Source organism: Ornithorhynchus anatinus, chromosome 16 (assembly GCF_004115215.2).
Source record: "Ornithorhynchus anatinus isolate Pmale09 chromosome 16, mOrnAna1.pri.v4, whole genome shotgun sequence".
Lineage (NCBI taxonomy): Eukaryota > Metazoa > Chordata > Mammalia > Monotremata > Ornithorhynchidae > Ornithorhynchus > Ornithorhynchus anatinus.
The window spans coordinates 2453895-2471343 of NC_041743.1; the positions used below are offsets into that span (position 1 = coordinate 2453895).

The 17449-nt window shown below is 60.4% G+C and overlaps 1 protein-coding gene across 1 annotated transcript; it reads left to right on the plus strand.

The window, feature by feature from the left end:
* Nucleotides 1-674: 674 nt before the first annotated feature.
* NUF2 (NUF2 component of NDC80 kinetochore complex) lies at nucleotides 675-13578 on the plus strand. The gene is made up of 14 exons (XM_029080262.2): nucleotides 675-740; nucleotides 2607-2752; nucleotides 4426-4500; nucleotides 4907-4983; nucleotides 6063-6124; nucleotides 6268-6365; nucleotides 7219-7292; nucleotides 7756-7852; nucleotides 9067-9129; nucleotides 9819-9956; nucleotides 10043-10183; nucleotides 11298-11473; nucleotides 12321-12456; nucleotides 13241-13578. The coding sequence occupies exons 1-14, from the start codon at nucleotides 734-736 to the stop codon at nucleotides 13367-13369; spliced, it is 1419 nt and encodes a 472-aa protein (XP_028936095.1). The 5' UTR covers nucleotides 675-733; the 3' UTR covers nucleotides 13370-13578.
* The last annotated feature ends 3871 nt before the right edge of the window (nucleotides 13579-17449 follow it).

Below are 17449 nucleotides of genomic sequence, written 5' to 3' on the forward strand. Positions count from 1 at the left end.
CCAGAGAAGTGACTGGTCCAAGGTCACACAGCAGTCAGGATCGCGCTTTTGACCACCGACGCGCCCCTTTAAGCCCCGCCCCCTCCTTCAAACCCGCCAATCACCACGATTCTTCCTCCAGCCCCGCCCACCACCCCTGCCCCGCCCCCGCCCATTACCACGCCCCTCTTCAAAGCCCCCGCCCACCGTCCCTCCCTTAGCCCCACCAATCACCACGCCCCCTCCTCCAGCTCCACCAATCACCACGCCCCCTCCTTCAGCCCCGCCAATCATCACGCCCCCTCCTCCAGCTCCACCAATCACCACACTCCCTCCTTCAGCCCCCGCCCACCGCCACGCCCCCTCCTTCAGCCCGCCAATCACCACGCCCTCTCCTTCAGCCCCCGTCAATCACCACGCCCTCTCCAGCCCCGCCAATCACCACCCCCCTCTCCAGCCCCCGCCCACCGCCACGCCCCCCGGCTCCGCCAATCACCTCGCCCCCTCCTTCAGCTCCACCAATCACCACGCCCCCTCCTTCAACCCCCACCAATCACCACGCCCCTTCCCTCAGCCCCGGCCCCCCCCCTCTGCCCGCTCTTCCTGGGTTGGCTTCCTCGCCCGCGATTGGCCGACGGCGCGGGGAGGAAGTGCGTCATCGAGGGGGGGCGGGGCTCCCGCCCAGAAGCGGCAGGCTTGAAAATTAACGGGCGGCGGTGGCGCGCGCCAGTGCGCGTGCGCCCCGGACCCCGCCATGGAAGGTGAGCTTCCCTTCCCCCCTCCAGCCCCCTTATTCCCCATCAAAGCGGGAATTCCGCCACGGCTGCACCTCTCACTAGGTGCACGGCACTCTAAAAATGAAAAACAATAAATTAGGGCATTTGGGAAGCGCTTTCCAGGTGCCAAGCACTGTGCAAAGCGCTGGAGTGGAGACAAGTTAGCCAGGTTGGACCCAGGACCTGCCCCGCCACAGCCTATGACACTTACTGAGCTCTTACTAGGTGCAGAGCATTGTAAAAATGAAAAAAAGTAATAAATGAGGGTACTTGGGAAACGCCTCCGAGGTGCCAAGCACTGTGCTGAGCGCTGGGGTGGAGACAAACCTGTCAGGTTGGGCCCAGTCCCTGGCTGACGTCAGCTTATGACACTTACTTAGCTCTTATTAGGTGCAGAGCATTGTAAAAATTAAAAAAAAGGAATAAATGAGGGTACTTGGGAAGCGCTTCCGAGGTGCCAAGCACTGTGCTGAGCGCTGGGGTGGAGACAAGTTAGCCAGGTTGGACCCAGGACCTGCCCCGCGACAGCCTATGACACTTATTGAGCTCTTACTAGGTGCAGAGCATTGTAAAAATTAAAAAAAAGGAATAAATGAGGGTACTTGGGAAGCGCCTCCGAGGTGCCAAGCACTGTGCTGAGCGCTGGGGTGGAGACAAACCAGTCAGGTTGGGCCCAGACCCTGGCCGACGTCAGTTAGTGGTACTTATTGAGCGCTCCCTGGGTGCAGGGCGCTGTAAAAGTGAAAACAATAATGAATTGCGGTGCTTGCGAAGCGCTTACGAGGTGCCAAGCACTGTGGTCAGCGCTGGGGTGGAGACAAGTTAGATGGGACCCGGGCCCTGCCCCACGTCAGTTAGTGGTACTTATTGAACGCTTACTGGGTGCAGAGCACTGTAAAAATAATGGAAAAAAAACCTGGTGATACTTGTGAAGTGCTTACTAGGTGCTAAGCACTGTTGTAAGCGCTGGGGTAGAGACAAGTTAAGTCGGACACAGTCCTTGCCCCACATCAGTTAGCGGTGCTTCTTGAGAGCTCACTGTGTGCAGACTGCCGTAAAAAAGTTTTAAAAATAAAAAATTACGGTACTTAATGTTGGTATTTGTGAAGCGCTTCCTATGTGCAGAGCACCGTTCTGAGCGCTGGGGGAGATACAGGGTCATCAGATTGTCCTACGTGAGGCTCACAGTTAATCCCCATTTTCCAGATGAGGTCACTGAGGCCCAGAGAAGCGAAGTGACTCGCCCACAGTCACAGAGCCGACAAGGCAGAGCCGGGATTCGAACCCACGACCTCTGACTTCCAAACCCGGGCTCTTTCCACCCGAGCCACGCTGCCTCCTTGTTAAGCACTAACTAGGTGCCAAACATTGTACTAAGCACCAGGGTAGAGACAAGACAGGTCAGATACAGTCCCTGGCCCACGTCAGTCAGTGGTACTTTCTGGGCGCTTACTGGGTGCAGAGCGCTGTAAAAATAGAACGGTGGTACTTGTGAAACGCTTATTAGGGGCCTGGCACTGTACTAAGCGCTGGGGTGGATCCAAGCATATCGGGTTGGGCCCAGCCCCTGTCCCACAGGGCGCTCACGGGCCATGGGTTCGACTCCCGGCTCTGCCGCTTGTCAGCTGTGTGACTGTGGGCGAGTCATTTCGCTTCTCTGGGCCTCAGTTCCCTCATCTGGAAAATGGGGATGAAGACTGGGAGCCTCACGTGGGACAACCTCATCCCCCCGTATCTCCCCCAGCGCTTAGAACAGCGCTCTGCACAGAGTAAGCGCTTAACAAATACCAACATTATTAATAAATAGGATTGAGTGACCGAATGCCGGTTGACTGTCCTCCTCCCGTGCAGCCCGGCCTCCGGCGGCGTCCGGGATGGAGACCCTGTCGTTCCCGCGCTTTAACGCGGCCGAGCTGGTCGGCTACATCCGGAACCTCATCCTCACGGGAGCCGACGGAAAAAACCTGTCCAAGACCGACCTCTATCCCAACCCCAAGGTAAGCGCCCCGCTGGACGCCCGCCCGCCCGCACGGATGGACACATGCAGTCCGACACCGGAGCCAAGGGCGCCATTCAATGGGTGTTTTTTTCCCCCTGGTATTTGTTAAGCACCTTTTTTCCCCATGGTACTGGTTACGTGCCTTTTTTTCTCCATGGTATCCAAGCGCTTCACCCCTCCCTCCCCCCCGCATGATATTTGTTAAGCGCTTTTTTCCCTCCCAGTGGTATTTGTTAAACACTCCCCCCCGCCATGGACTTGTTAAGCGTTTTCCCCTCACGGTATCTGTTAAATGCCATTTTTTCTCTGTGATATTTAAGCACTTTTCTCCCCCCCCCCCCCGCCCCGCCATCGTATTTGTTGAGGGCTTTTTTCTCCCCAGTACTTAAGGGCTCTTTTCTCTGTGCCAAGCACCGTTCTAAGCACTGGGAGAGATGCAAGGTAATGAGCTTGTCCCATGTGGGGCTTCCAGTCTTTATCCCCATTTTCCAGATGAGGGAACTGAGGCCCAGAATAGTGAAGTCATTTGCCCAAAGTCACCCAGCTGACAGGTGGCAGAGCCGGGATTAGAACCCATGACTTCAGACTCCCAAGCCCGGCCTCTTTCCACTGAGCCTCGCTGCTTTGTGAGACACTTTTTTTTTTTCCACCCCCATAGTATTTAAGTGCTTTTTTCCTCCCATGGTATTTGCTAAGCGCTTTTTCCCCCATGGTATTTAAGTGCTTTTTTCCATGGTATTTGTTAAAGCTCTTTTTTTTTGGCCCCATGGTATTTAAGCGTTATTTTTTCCCCCAATGGTATTTAAGCGGTTTCCCCCTCTGCCATCATATTTGTTACTGACTTTTTTCCTCCATGCTATTTGTTAAAGACATTTTTTACCCATGGTATTTGTCACACACATTTATTTTTGCCCCACGGTACGTGTTAAGTGCTTTTCCCCCCCCCCCCCCGGTGGTATTTAAGCGCTTTTTTGCCATGGTATTTAAGCGCTTTCCCCCCCCCCATGGTATTTAGGTGCTCCCCCCCCCCCCATGGTATTTAAGCGCTTCTAAAAATTTATAATGGTATTTAAGGGCTCACTATGTGCCAGGCACTGTACTAAGCCCAGGGACGGGATCATCAGGTTGGACCCCGTCCCTGTCCCCCGTGGGGCTCCCAGCCTCCGTCCCCATTTGACAGATGAGGAGACGGAGGCCCAGAGAGGTGAAGTGACTGGCCCAAGGTCCCACAGCAGACAGGTGACGGAGCGGGGATTGGAACCCAGGTCCTTCTGCCTCCCGGGCCCGAGCTCTCTCCACCGGACCATTCAATTCAGTGGTATTTATTGAGCGCTTACCGTGGGCAGGGGACCGTACTGAGCGCTCGGCAGAGGCAACGGTAAACAGACCCACTCCCTGCCCACCGACGGGCCGGAGGAGACGGTTGAAATAGGAAGCAGTTAGCAAATACCGTAAAAACGCGCCCCCCCCGTTTCTCACACTTCGAAACAAAGGCCTCAGTTCCCTCATCTGTAAAATGGGGGGATGAGGACTGGGAGTCCCACCCGATTACCTCGAACGGACCCCCCCCCCCCCCCCAAGCGCTCAGTCCGGTGCCTGGCACCTCGTAAGCGCCCAGCCGATACCCCCGATCACCCTCCCTGGGTCGTCCGTGGTTGTCGCCCCTCGCAGCCCGAGGTCCTGCATACGATCTTCATGAGGGCCCTGCAGATCGTCTACGGCATCCGCCTGGACCACTTCTACATGGTGGGTTGGTTTCGGCTCCGTCCCCCCGCTCGGCTCCGGGGCCCCGGGGAGGGGGCCGCGGTCTCAGCGTGGTACCGACGGAGCGCTCGCCGAGCGCGGGGCGCCGTACCGGGCGCCCGGGGGGGGGGGGGGGGGCGGTCCAGCGGGGTCGGTCACGGCGGCGTCGCCGACGGTCTCGGTCGAGCGCTTACGGCGTGCAGAGCGCTGTGCCGAGCACTCGGGGGAGGATAGCACGGTGGGGGTCGAGATCACCATCCCCATCAGCGGCGTTCACTGAGCGCTCAGTGCGGGCAGAACACCGTACGAAGCGCTGGGGGGGAAGACGGTCCAGCAGCTCAGTACGGCTCTCGCCGAAGCTTTATCCTCTCGGAGCACGCGACTCACGTAACGACCGTGAATTTGTCAGATGCCGATGAACGTGGAGATCGTGTACCCCCAGATCATGGAGGGGTTCCTGCCCATCTGTAGCCTGTTTATCCACCTGTAAGTCAATGGGTTGTACCTATCGGGCGCCTCCCGGGTGCAGAGCGCCGTGCTGAGCGTCCGGGGGAGGACGGTACGGCGGGGTCGGTCCGTCTCGTGTCCACGGGGAGCTTAACGTCTAGAAGGGGAGCTCGACAGTATAAATGAAATAAATGAGGGGACGGGGACGGGGGCGGGGAGGGGGGATGAACGAAGGGAGCGAGTCGGGGCGACGCAGAGGGAGCGGGAGGAGAGGAGGGCGCCGTCCGGGAAGGCTTCTGGGAGGAGGTGGGCGTTGAGTAAGGTTTCGAAGGAGGGGAGAGTCGTCGTCCGTGGGATTTGAGGAGGGAGGGCGTCCCGGGCCGGAGGCGGGACGGGGGCGAGGGGTCGGCGGCGAGACGGGCGAGACGGAGGCCCGGGGAGGAGGTGGGCATTAGAGGGGCGAAGTGTGCGGGCCGGAGTAGGAGAGAAGCGAGGTGAGGTAGGAGGGGGCGAGGGGATTGAGGGGTGTCAATCAATCGTATTTACCGAGCGCTTACTACGGGCAGGACGCCGGACTAAGCCAGCGGCGAGGCGTTTCAGTTCGATGCGGCGGTGGACGGGCAACCGCTGGAGGTTCTTGAGGAGGGGGGGAAACGTGGGCTGAGTTTTTTTTTTTTAGAAACATGATCTGGGAAGCAGGGAAATAATAATAATGATTTAAAAAATCGGTTACGTTAAGTGCTTTTGAGGCACCGTTCTAAGCACTAGGGTAGAGAGAGGGACAACGGGCCCTGTCCCACGTGGGGCTCGCGGTCTCAGTCCCCGTTTTCACAGATGAGGTACCTGAGGCCCAGAGGAGCGAAGTGACCGGCCCCGGGTCCCACGGCGGACGTGGGGCGGGGGCGGGATTAGAACCCAGGTCCCTCTGCCCCCCAGGCCCGGTTCTCCGTCCTCCAGGCCCCGCCGCCGAGGTGTCGGCTGGGGCAGGGAGAGGCGGGAGACGGGGAGGTCGGCGAGGAGGCCGAGGCGGGAGTCGGAAGGGTCGGTGGTTGGTTTTGGGGGGGGCGGATGCGGGGGGACGGGGGACTCTGTCTCAACCGTCCCCCCTCCGCCCCCAGGGACTCCTTCCTCCCCATCTGTCGCGTCAACGACTTCGAGATCGCCGACGTCCTGTGCCCAAGTAAGGCGCTCCCCCCCCCCGTCTCCCGGCGGCTCCTTCCGGGGGGGCTTTAGGGCTGGGGCCGGGGGTGGGCGGCGACCCCTCCCGAGGCCGCCGGGGTCCCCCCCCAGACGCCGCCAACCACGACCGCCGGGGCGTTGCAGAGGGCAAACGGACCAGCCGCTTCCTCAGCGGCATCATCAACTTCATCCACTTCCGAGAAACCCACCGGGAAACCTACCTGGAGCTGCTCTGGCGACACGTGAGGCGACGGAGGGGCCGGGGGGGGGGGGCTTTTCCCCGGGACCCCCTCGATATTCCGACCCCCCCACTCCCCGCCCCCATGGGACCGTTCCCCTCCCGCCGCCCGGCTCATCCACGCCATCCCTTAATTAACTGGTTCGTCCGTGCGTTGGATGGCATTTATTGAGCGCTTCCCATTTGCAGAGCACCGGACTAAGCTTCGCCACTTCCCAGCTATGTGACCTTGGGCAAGTCACTTCTCCGGACCTCAGTTCCCTCATCTGTAAAATGGGGATGTGCAGACTGCGAGCCCCACCTGATGACCTTGTATCTCCCCCAGCGCTCAGAGCAGTGCTGGCCGCATAGTAAGCGCTTAACAGATAGCATCATCATCATCTAGGCGCCGGGGCGAGGACAACAGAGGGACGATAACAATAACAACTACGGTATCTGTTAAGCGCTTACTGTTCCTTCGTTCCGTCGTATTTACTGAGCGCTTACTGGGTGCAGAGCACCGGACCCGACGCCCGGAAGGCACGAGCCCTGTCCTAAGCGCTGGGGTAGATGCAGAGTCATCGGGTGGTCCCAGGCGGGGCTCGCGGACTCCGACCCCGTTTTCCAGACGAGGGAACTGAGGCCCGGGGAAGGGAAGTGGCTTGCCCGGGGTCGCCCAGCAGACGAGTGGCGGGGGCGGGATCGGAACCCACGTCCCGTGACGCCCGGGCCCTTGCCACCGAGCCCCGCTGCCTAGCAATAGACGCGACCTTCCCCGTCCACGACGAGGTGGCAGGCTGGGGGCCGGGGGGCGCCCCGACCCCTCGCCCCTCCGGACGCGGGGGGCGACGTCCGAGCCCGACGCCGTCCCCCTTCAGAAATCCTCGCTGGACAAGAAGAATCAGCTGGAGGCCGCCAACCGGGAGGCCGTGACGAAGCTGGAGACGTTGAAGTGAGTGCCGAGGGGGCGGGGGGCGGCGGGGAGCCGGGGGTGGGAGAGCGAACGAATTCATTCATTCAGTAAGTATTTATTGAGCGCTTACTGTGTGCAGAGCACTGACCTAAGCGCTGGGAATGGACAGTTGGCAACGGGGACCAACCCTGCCCTCACGGTCTAACGGGGGAGACGGACAAAAATAAGAACGTAATCACGATAAGTCGAACGAAGGGGATGGACACCTCGTTAACGGAATAAATAGGGTCATAAAAATCTATCCAGCTGAGCGGAGCGCTGAGGGGAAGGGGGAGCGGGAGGAGCAGAGGGAAAGGGGGCTTAGCCGGGCGCAGGGGGAGCAGAGGGAGAAGGGGAAGGCCTCCCGGAGGAGGCGAGCTCTCAGTAGGGCTCGGAAGAGGGTCGGGCGGAGGTGAGGAGGGAGGCCATTCCCTCCCGCCGTCCCCCCCCCCCCCACCCCCAGTTCGGTCCCGGCCGAGCAGCGCGCGGAGTTCCAGCACCTGTCGGACGACATTCAGAAGCTGCAGCAGACGCTCAACCAGGATTTCCGCCGGAAAACGGTAGGCGCTCCCCCGTCCCCCGCGGGGGTCCGGCCGGCGGGCTGCCATTTTGGCCCTGGCTCCTCCCCCCCCCCCCCGCCCCAACCCGAAGCCTCGCCTACCGATTGCGTTGCGCCCAGCGCGGCGCCCCGCCCGCAGGAAGCGTTCGATAAATAGCGTTTAGAGCGGGGCTTGGCGCGTCGTAAGGGCTCAGCGGATGCCGTCGTAATCACCCTCGTCGCCGTGGGCGGAGAGGAGGGCGAGGTTAGCGGCGGGTAAGCGGCGGGGCCGAGCGGGACGGAACCCGGGCCCGGGGGTCGGAAGGTCTTGGGTTCTGATCCCGGCTCCGCCGCCCGTCCGCTGTGCGGGCCTCGGGCGAGTCACTTCGCTGCCCCGGGCCTCGGTCCCCTCATCCGTAAAATGGGGAGTAGGACACTGAGCCCCGTGCGGGGCGGGGGCCGGGTCCGACCCAAGTTGCCCGTATCCACCTCGGCGCCTGGCACGGAGTAAGCGCTTAACAAATGCTGTTATTCTCGTTGCGATACACCGGCACTTGAGACGGGTGGCGGGGCCGGAATTGGAACCCGTGACCTCCTGACATAGTTAAGTGCTGAAAAATACCGTTGCAGTTTTTATTCTTACTCTCGGTGGATAAGAAGGTTCCTCGGCACCCACGCCTCCGGCGCTAGCGTGGCTCGGTGGAGAGAGCCCGGGCTTGGGAGTCCGAGGTCATGGGTTCGAATCCCGGCTCTGCCACTCGTCCGCTGTGCGACTGTAGGCGAGTCGCTTCACTTCCCTGTGCCTCAGTTCCCTCATCTGGAAAATGGGGATGAAGACGGTGAGCCCCACGTGGGACAACCGGATCACCCTGTATCTCCCCCGGCGCTTAGAACGGTGCTCTGCACGTAGTAAGCGCTTCACAGATAACAACATTATTATTCTGGGATGTGACCTTTGAACCCGGGCCCGGCCGCCCCCCCGGGACATTTGAGCGGGTGAGGGGCTGGGGAGCCGGGGGCTTTGAGCTCGGTCGGCCGGCCCCAGACCATCTCGGTCAGTCGGTGTGTGTGGAGCGCTTACCGCGGTAAGCGCCGCGGTAAGCGCTTGGGAGAGCCCAGTAGGACAAGAGAACGGACCCGTCCCCGGCCCTCAGCGAGCTGAGCGCGCAGGGGGTCCTCCCGGAGCGGAGGCCGGCGCTCGGACCCGGATCCTCATCCCGATCCCGACTTCCCCAGGGAGGCTTGCAGGAAGTGATATCCCAGAAGAAGGCCGTTGTGGCGGAGAAGACTCGCCGCTTGGTGAGCGGCTCCGGCCCGGCTCCGGGGGGCGGGTGGGGGTTCAAGCGCTTAGTGCGGTGCTCCGCGCGTAGTAAGCGCTCAGTAAATACTATTGAATGAACGCGAGGGGGGTTTACGAACGGCGCCCCCAAAACAACCGGAAAGACTCGGGCGGGGCGAGGGGCTCTGGACTTGGCCGTCCCGGCTCAGCCCTCTTCCCGGACTCGATTCCCGCCGTGGAAAAAAAATGCAAAAGGCGCAGCGTGGCCCAGCGGTTAGAGCCCGGGCCCGGGAGTCAGAAGGTCGTGAGTTCTAATCCCGGCGCCGCCCCTCGCCTGCTGGGTGACCTCGGGCAAGTCGCTTCACTTCTGTGGGCCTCAGTTCCCTCGTCTCTGAAACGGGGATCGAGGCTGTGAGCCCCACGTGGGGCACGGACTGCGTCCGACCGATTTGCTCGCCTCCGCCCCGGCGCTTCGTATAGTGCCCGGCACTTAGTCAGCGCTCAACAAGTACCGCGGCTGTTAATATCATCAGTGGCGATGATAAGTCCGAGCAGCCTCCGTCCGGGGGCCGGGACGTGTCCGGTTGGAGGGTGCGGCCGCCGGACGACCCCGGCCCGGGAACCGGAGGGGCGTTCGGAGCCGGGGGGGGGGGGGGGGCGGTGCCGAGTCGGGACCCCGGACCCTCGTCTCCCCCCCCGCGCCCCGTAGAATGAAATCAAGCTGGCCTTGGTGGCCCTGAGGGAAGAGCAGGATTCCCTGAAGGCCAAGATCGTGGAGTCGCCCGAGGAGCTGAAGAACTACAAGGAGAAGATGAAGGAGACGGTCCAGAAGCTGAAACTGGCCAAGGTAACCCCTCCCCCCGCGCCCCCGGCCCCCGGCCTCCGCGGGACCCCCGGCCTCCCCCCAGTCCCCGCCGACCTCTCCCGTTGCAGCAAGGCCTGACGGAGAAGTACGAAGCCTACCGAGACCTGGTGGACAGCCTGCCCGCCTGCCAGCTGGAAGTCCGGTCCTACCAGAAGAAGGTCCAGAGCCTCGCCGCCAACGTGGACAGAGCGGCCGCCATCCGGGCCGAGGTGACCGGCTCCCCTCGGCCCCGCGCGCGGAGGGAAGCCGCGCGCGGCCCGGTGGTTAGGGCCCCGGCCCGGGAGCCGGAAGGGCCCGGCTCCTCGGCCCGGCCGCCCCGACTGCGTGCAGGGCACTGGGCCGAGCGCTCGGGAGAGGACGCTGGGACGCCGGACCGACCCGTTCCCCGCCCGCGGCGAGCTCCCGGTCCAGAGGGGGAGGACGCTTCCCTTCTCTGGGCCTCGGCTCCCTCGTCCGGCCCGCGGGGCCCGGGACCGTGAGCCCCACGTGGGACAGGGACCGGATTGCTCGGAGCCACCCCGGCGCTCAGTACGGGGCCTGGCACGTAGTAAGCGCTCGAAAAATACTAGGGTTATTGTAATTGTCCGACCCGATTTGCTCGGATCTGATTTGCCTAGCACGTTACTCCGTCCGTAGTGCTCAAAGGATGCCATTAATGTTATTTTTCATTCAGTTGTATTTATTGAGCGCTGTACTAAGCGCTTGGAAAATACAACTGGGCAACAGATAGAGACAACCCCGGGTTCGAATCCCGGCCCCGCCTCCTGTCAGCTGTGCGACTGTGGGCAAGTCGCTTCACTTCTCTGGGCCTCAGTTCCCTCCTCTGGAAAATGGGGATGAAGACTGGGAGCCCCACGGGGGACGACCCGATCACCCTGTATCTCCCCCAGCGCTTAGAACGGTGCTCTGCACATAGCGAGCGCTTAACGAATACCGACATTATTAATCCCTACCCGACGACGGGCTCACAGCTGAGAAGCAGCGTGGCTCGGTGGAAAGAGCCCGGGCTTAGGAGTCAGGGGTCACGGGTTCTAATCCCGCCACCTGTCAGCTGGGTGACTTGGGGCGAGTCACTTCACTTCTCGGGGCCTCGGTTCCCTCATCTGGAAAATGGGGATGAAGACCGTGGGCCTCACGAGGGACAACCCGATGACCCTCTATCCCCCCCGGCGCTTAGGAACGGTGCTCGGCACATAGCAAGGGTTTAGATGCCAACGTTATTATTATCAATAGCCGGGTATCATCGTCCCCGGAGACTGGAATTCCGGATTGGCCGTGACCAGGCCGCCCCGGTCGCGTCTATCTCTCCCGTCCCCGCCGCAGAGCCGGGCCCTGGAGGACCAGATCGAGAGCGGCCAAGTGGAGCTAAAGAACCTGAACACGGAAAGCAGCTCGCTGAAGAGGCTGACCGTGGCCAAGAAGGAGAAGCTCACCACGGCCCAGTTCAAGATCACCAAGAACCAGGAGGACGCCGAGCTCTACAAGCGCACCGTATTCGAGTAGGGGCGGCGAGGGGGTGGTCTTTGGGGCGGGAGGGGGGAGCTCCTCTCCCCCGCGGGCCCTCCCGGTCTCCCCCCGGAGAACGGACGTCGCTGCTGCGAAGCGAGGTGGTTTCGTTGGGTTTTCTCTTTTCAGTGGTATTTAGCAATAATAACGAATAATTGCGTTAAGCGCTCACTATGGGCCGAGCGCTGTTCTGAGCGCCGGGGTGGAGACGAGGCGCTCGGGTTGTCCCACGTGGGGCTCCCGGTCTCCATCCCCGTGACGGAACCGAGGCGCGGGGAAGCGAAGCGACTTGCCCAAGGTCACACCGCAGGCGAGCGGCGGGGCCGGGATTAGAACCCACGTCCTCCGACTCCCGAGCTCTCGCTTCGCATAGTAAGCGCTTACTATGTGGCAGGCACTGTACTGAGAGAAGGGGCGTGGTCTAGTGCATAGAGCCCGGGCCTGGGGGGCAGAAGGATCTGGGTTCTCTGAAGGTCGTCGGCGCGGTGGCCTTGGGCAAGTGACTTGACGTCTCCGGACCTCCTTTCCCCCCTCCGTCAGGTGGGGATGAAGACCGTGAGCCGGTGACCAGGTTGTCCCATGTGGAGCTCACGGTCTTCGCCCCCATTTTCCAGGTGAGGTCAGTGAGGCCCGGAGAAGCGAAGTGACCTGCCCGAAGTCACCCAGCTGCTAAGCGGCGGAGCCGGGATTAGGACCCACGACCTCCGACTCCCAAGCCCGGCCTCTTTCCGCTGAGCCGCGCTGCTTCCCCGGATCAGCGGCGGGGGCCCCGGGCGGGCGCGGGATGGGGGGGACGGTGGGCCCGTGTTGACCTCCGCCCCCTCCCCTGACCCCCCCCAGGGACTGTAACAAAGTGCAGGAGAAACGGGGGGCGGTCTGCGAGCGAGTCACGGCCATCAACAATGAGATCCAGAAGGTGAAGCTCGCCATCCAGAACCTGCACGACACCACCAAGAGGGAGAAGCTCAAGTCCCAGGTGAGCGGGCCGGGGGAGGGTCCCGGGCCCCCACCCCCCTCACAGCCCCTTCAGCGCCCCGGGGGCAGCCGACGTGGATCGTCCGCTCCCGGGCGCTCACTACGGCGCTCTGCTCATGGCACTCAGGAAATACCACCCCGGGGGTTGCTCGACCGCTGAACCTGCCTCTTCCGCCCTCATCTCCCACCACGGTCCAGCTCCCGCTCTTCGGTCCGTTGTCCCCCAGGATGGTAGTTCCCGACTCCAGCTCACGCCCTCCTTCCTTTCCTTCCTCCTTCCTTTCCTTCCTCCTTCCTTTTCCTTCCTCCTTCCCTCTCCCCTCCCTTCTTCCCCCCTCCCTTCCCATCTGCCTTCGACAGCCCTCCGGAAATCCCACTTCTAAGGGATTTCTCCGGTTGCATTTCTCTCCCCTCCAGATCAAATCCCAGGGAATCCTTTGATGGTATTTATCGAGCGCTTGCCGCGGGCAGAACACTGTACTGAGCGCCCGGGAAAGGCCGAGACAACAGAGGCAGAGAGTGCCTAGCGGAGAGAGCCCGGGCCTGGGCGTCAGAAGGACCTGGGTCCTGGTCCCGGCTCCGCCGCTTGTCTGCTCCGTGACCTCTGGGCCTCAGTTTCCCTCATCTGGAAAATGGGGGTGAAGACCGTGAGCCCCACGAGGGACAGGGACCGTGGCCAACCCGATCAACTAGTATCTATCCCAGCGCTCAGAACAGTGCCTGGCACGTAGCCAGCGCTTAATGAATACCGCAACTATTAGTTACTGTTCTCATTACTATCCCAGGAAATCTTCTCTACCCTGAGAAGCGCCCTAGAGAAATATCACGACGCCTTGGAAAAAACAGCCCAGCTGTCTTCGGCCCGGATGGACGACAAGATGGCGGAACTGAACGGGAAGATCTTCCAGATGTAGACCCGAGGTGGGCCTGACGGGCTTCTTCTCGGGGACCCCCACCCCCCGTTCCCCCCCCAAAGCCAAGAATCGTCCCGGAGGGACGCAGCGCAGAGGGAGAAGCCGGACGGACGGACGGGGCCGAGGGAAGGGGAGGGTCCCGGGCTCTGTCGCCTTCCGTCCCCAACGTCCGCGGAGGAAACTGATTCCAATAAATTTCTTTTAGAAAAGTCGTCAAGTCCAGCCGCCCCGACGAACCTTATCCCCCCGGGGTCCTAATCTGGAGGCTCTCGTCCTTACGGGCCAGAGCCCTCTCCCCCTCTCTCTCCTCTCTCCCCTTTCTCTCCTCCCTTCTTCCCCTTTTTCTCCTCTCCTTCTCCTCTCTCTCCCCTTCCTCCTCTCTTCCCCCTTCCTTCTCTCCCCTTCTCCCCTCTCTCTTCTCCCCTTTCTCTCTTCCCCCATTCCCTCTTCCCTTCCCCTTTTTCTCATCTCCTTCTCCCCCTCTCCTCTCTCCCTTGTCTCTCCTCTCTTCCCTTTCTCTTCCCCTCTTTCTCCCGCTCTCCCCCTTCTCCCTCTCCCCTTCTCCCATCTCTCCCCTCACTCTCCTCCTCTCTTCCCCGCTGCTCCTCTCCCCCTCTCCTCCCCTCTTCTGTCCCCAAATTCTCTCTCCCCTTCTCCCCCTCGCTTCTCTCTCCCCTTCTCCCCCTCTCTTCTCTTCCCTCTCTTCTCTCTCCCTTTCTCCTCTCTCTTCTCTCCCCTCTGTCCCCTTCTCCCCCTCTCTTCACTTCTCTCTCCCTTTCTCCCCCCCCCCGTCTTCTATCCCCTTTTCTCCCCTCTTCTGTCTCCCCTTCTCCCCACCTCTTCTCTCTCTTCCCTCTCCCTTTCTCCCCCTCTCTTCTCCTCTCTCCCCTTCTTTTCCCTCTCCCTTTCTCCTCCTCTTCTCTCTCCCTTTCTCCCCCTCTTCTCCCCTCCGTCTCCTCTCTCCTCTCTCCCGTTCTGTCTCCCTTCTTCCCCTTCTCTTCTCTCCCCTCTCTCTTCTCCCCTTCTCCCCTCTTCTTCTCTCCCCTCTCTTCTCTCTCCCCTTCCCTCTCCCTTCTCTTCCCTCCCCCCTTTCTCTCCTCTCCTCTTCCTCTCTCTCTCCTCCCCGTTTCCCCTCGCCCATCCCCTGTCCCGGGCGCGGGCCCGCAGGGCACCGCTCTGTGGGTGACTGGGCGCAAAGGGGTCCGGGCCGGGGGCCGGGAGACCTCGGGCGAGTCCCTTCTCTGGGCCTCGGTTTCCTCATCCGTACCGTGGGCGCTCGAGCCCCGCCCTCCCTCACTCTGGGACCGTGAGCCCCGGGCCGGACAGGGCTCGCGTCCAGCCTGATCGCTGGATGTCTAGCACCCGGCGAGGAAGCACTTAGCAGACACCCCAAAATAATTGTCCTGATTTTTGGTGGGGGAGGGTCCCCCATCGGAGGAGGCCGTGGGGCCGCCCTTCTCCATAGCCCAGAGAAGTTGGCCCTCCGTCCCTCCTCCCTCCTCCTCCGGCTCCCCCCACGGCCCCCCCGCTCCGGGCCGAGCGGGCCTCGGACCCCGCTCGCCCCGTGCCCGGGGAAGACTTAGCTGGTCCTCGTCGTGAGCCCCGGGGATGGGCGACGGGCAGCGATTCGAAGGAGGGGCGATGAACCCACGGAGAAGGGAAGCCCGGATGTCTCCGTGTCGGGTCTCGGCCGCCCTGGGAGAAATCCTCCCACTCCTCCAGTGAGGCAGTCGATCGTATTCACTGAGCGCTCACCGTGGGGAGGGCGCTGTACTGAGCGCTTGGGAGAGCACGGTAGAAGAATAAACAGACGCGTCCCCCGTCCACAACGAACTGACAGTCCGACTTGCCCGTCCCTCCGGAAAGCCGGGATATAAGCGAGTCCAAACCCCAAAGCCACGGGCTCCGACGATGGTTTGGGGCGTATCCGCCACGAGAGGCAGGGTGGACCGGTGGGTAGAGCCCGGGCCTGGGAGCCAGAAGACCCGGGTTCTCATCTCGGCTCCTCCCCTTCTCCGCTGTGTGACCTCGGGTGCGTCGCTCCGCTTCCCCGGGCCTCTGTTCCCTCGTCTGGAAGATGGGGTTTCAACGCCCGTCGTCCCTCCTACTTAGACGGCGAGCTCCACGCGGGATCCAAGTAGATCTTGGATCTACTCCAGCGCTTAGTACAGTGCTTGGCACCTAGTAAGCGCTTAACGGATGCCGCAGTTATACTGACCAGAGGAGGTCGTGGCAGAGGACCAAGGAAAACCGGGGAGGAGGGGGACAGCTGGGATTCGGGGTGGGGGATCCTAAGAAGAGGGGACTCACCTTGTGGACGGGGAATGTGAATACCAACTCTGTTTATAGTGTCCTCTCCCAAGCGCTTAGTACAGAGCTCTGCACGCAGGAAGTGCTCAATAAATACCCTTTAAAAAAAAATATCAAATGCTTACTCTGCCAGGCACTGTCCTAAGCACTGGGGTAGATTCAAGTTATAATAATAATAATAATGTTGGTATTTGTTAAGCGCTTACTACGTGCCGAGCACTGTTCTAAGCGCTGGGGTAGACACAGGGGAATCGGGTTGTCCCACGTGGGGCTCACAGTCTTCATCCCCATTTTACAGATGAGGGAACTGAGGCACAGAGAAGTTAAGTGACTCGCCCACAGTCACACAGCTGACAAGGGGCAGAGCTGGGATTCGAACTCATGAGCCCTGACTCCAAAGCCCGTGCTCTTTCCACTGAGCCACGCTGCTTCTCGAGGGCTTCACGTAGGGCTCACAGTCTTACTCCTCATTTTAAAGCTGAGGGAACCGAGGCCCAGAGAAGTGACTTGACCAAGGTCACCCGGCAGACACACGGAGCCGGGATTAGAACCCAGGTCCCTCTGCCTCCCAGGGCCGGGCTCTCGCCGCTAGGCCGCCGCCGCTTCTCCCGATTGATCGACGGATCGAAGCTTCCAAATTCCAAAAAGCTTCTGCTCTTTGGTGACCTTTCCTGGAACCCGGTGTCCTTTGAAAAGTTTGCCTCCTTTTGACATCTCTGCAATTTTTTCCCTCTTCTAACTGCCGCTCTCCCTCTGCAGATAAGAATCCCTCAAACCTTGCTCTGAGCTGGAATAATGAGCTCAGAAAGAAAAGATCGCTTCCATCTTTCTACATTAGAAAAAAAAAAAAGGAATAAAACGAGCCCAAGCCCAGCAGTTCAACAAATATTACTCGTGTCGTCGGCGGAAAGAAAGGGGGACGTGTGAATTTTTCTAAAAAAGGGGAAGGGGAAACACAAAAAGCGTTGTTAGCGTATCAGAAAAATTAATCTACATAGAAGAGCGTAAGAGCTTGCAATTCAGAAAGCCAAGAATTGGGACAGCCCAGCAGAGGATAATTTTGTAGCCAGTTAATTTAATTGCATAAATCATTCCTTTGTTAGCAATAAAGAGATATAATTAAAACGAGATTGCTTCTAGCTTCTATTCTCTAGAAAGTAAAGGAATTGATTTGGGATCAAGCGCCATTCAGCCAATTACATTCACCTTTTTAGAAAAGCAAAAATTATTCTGCCGTAATGGCGTTGGTGGGTTTAATTAATTCTAGATCTTCTGGAAGATCTTCAAGGGATCGTGGCTCCGGCCCTCGCCTGTCCACCGGAAGTCCGCGCCCGCGAGCCAGCTGGTTTTTAACCCACGGGTCAGAATTTATTTCCGTCCCTCTCCCCCTCTAGACCGGAAGCTCGTTGTGGGCGGAGAATTCATTCAGTCGTATTCACTCATTCAATCGTATCTGTTGAGCGCTTACTGTGTGTGCACAGCACTGTACTGAACGCTTGGAAAGTCCAGTTCGGCAACAGAGAGAGACAACCCCGACCCAGCAACGGGCTCACAGTCGGGAAGTGGGGAGACGGACAACAAAACACAGCAAGTGGGCGTTGATAGCATCATTATAGATCGAATTATAGGTCTGTATGAAGAAAATAAATAGAAAAATAAGTACTTATATACCCAAACGCTGTGGGGAGGGGGGTAGAGTGGAGGGAGGGAGAAGGGGGAAAGGGGGGCTCAGTCGGGGAAGGCCTCCTGGAGGAGGTGGGCTTGAAAGTA

Excerpts from the sequence above, each read along its gene's own strand:
- NUF2 (XM_029080262.2), top strand. Across the intron at positions 4,501-4,906 it reads GCCTGGACCACTTCTACATG|ATGCCGATGAACGTGGAGAT; the intron begins GTGGGTTGGTTT and ends TGAATTTGTCAG. Across the intron at positions 4,984-6,062 it reads TGTAGCCTGTTTATCCACCT|GGACTCCTTCCTCCCCATCT; the intron begins GTAAGTCAATGG and ends CTCCGCCCCCAG.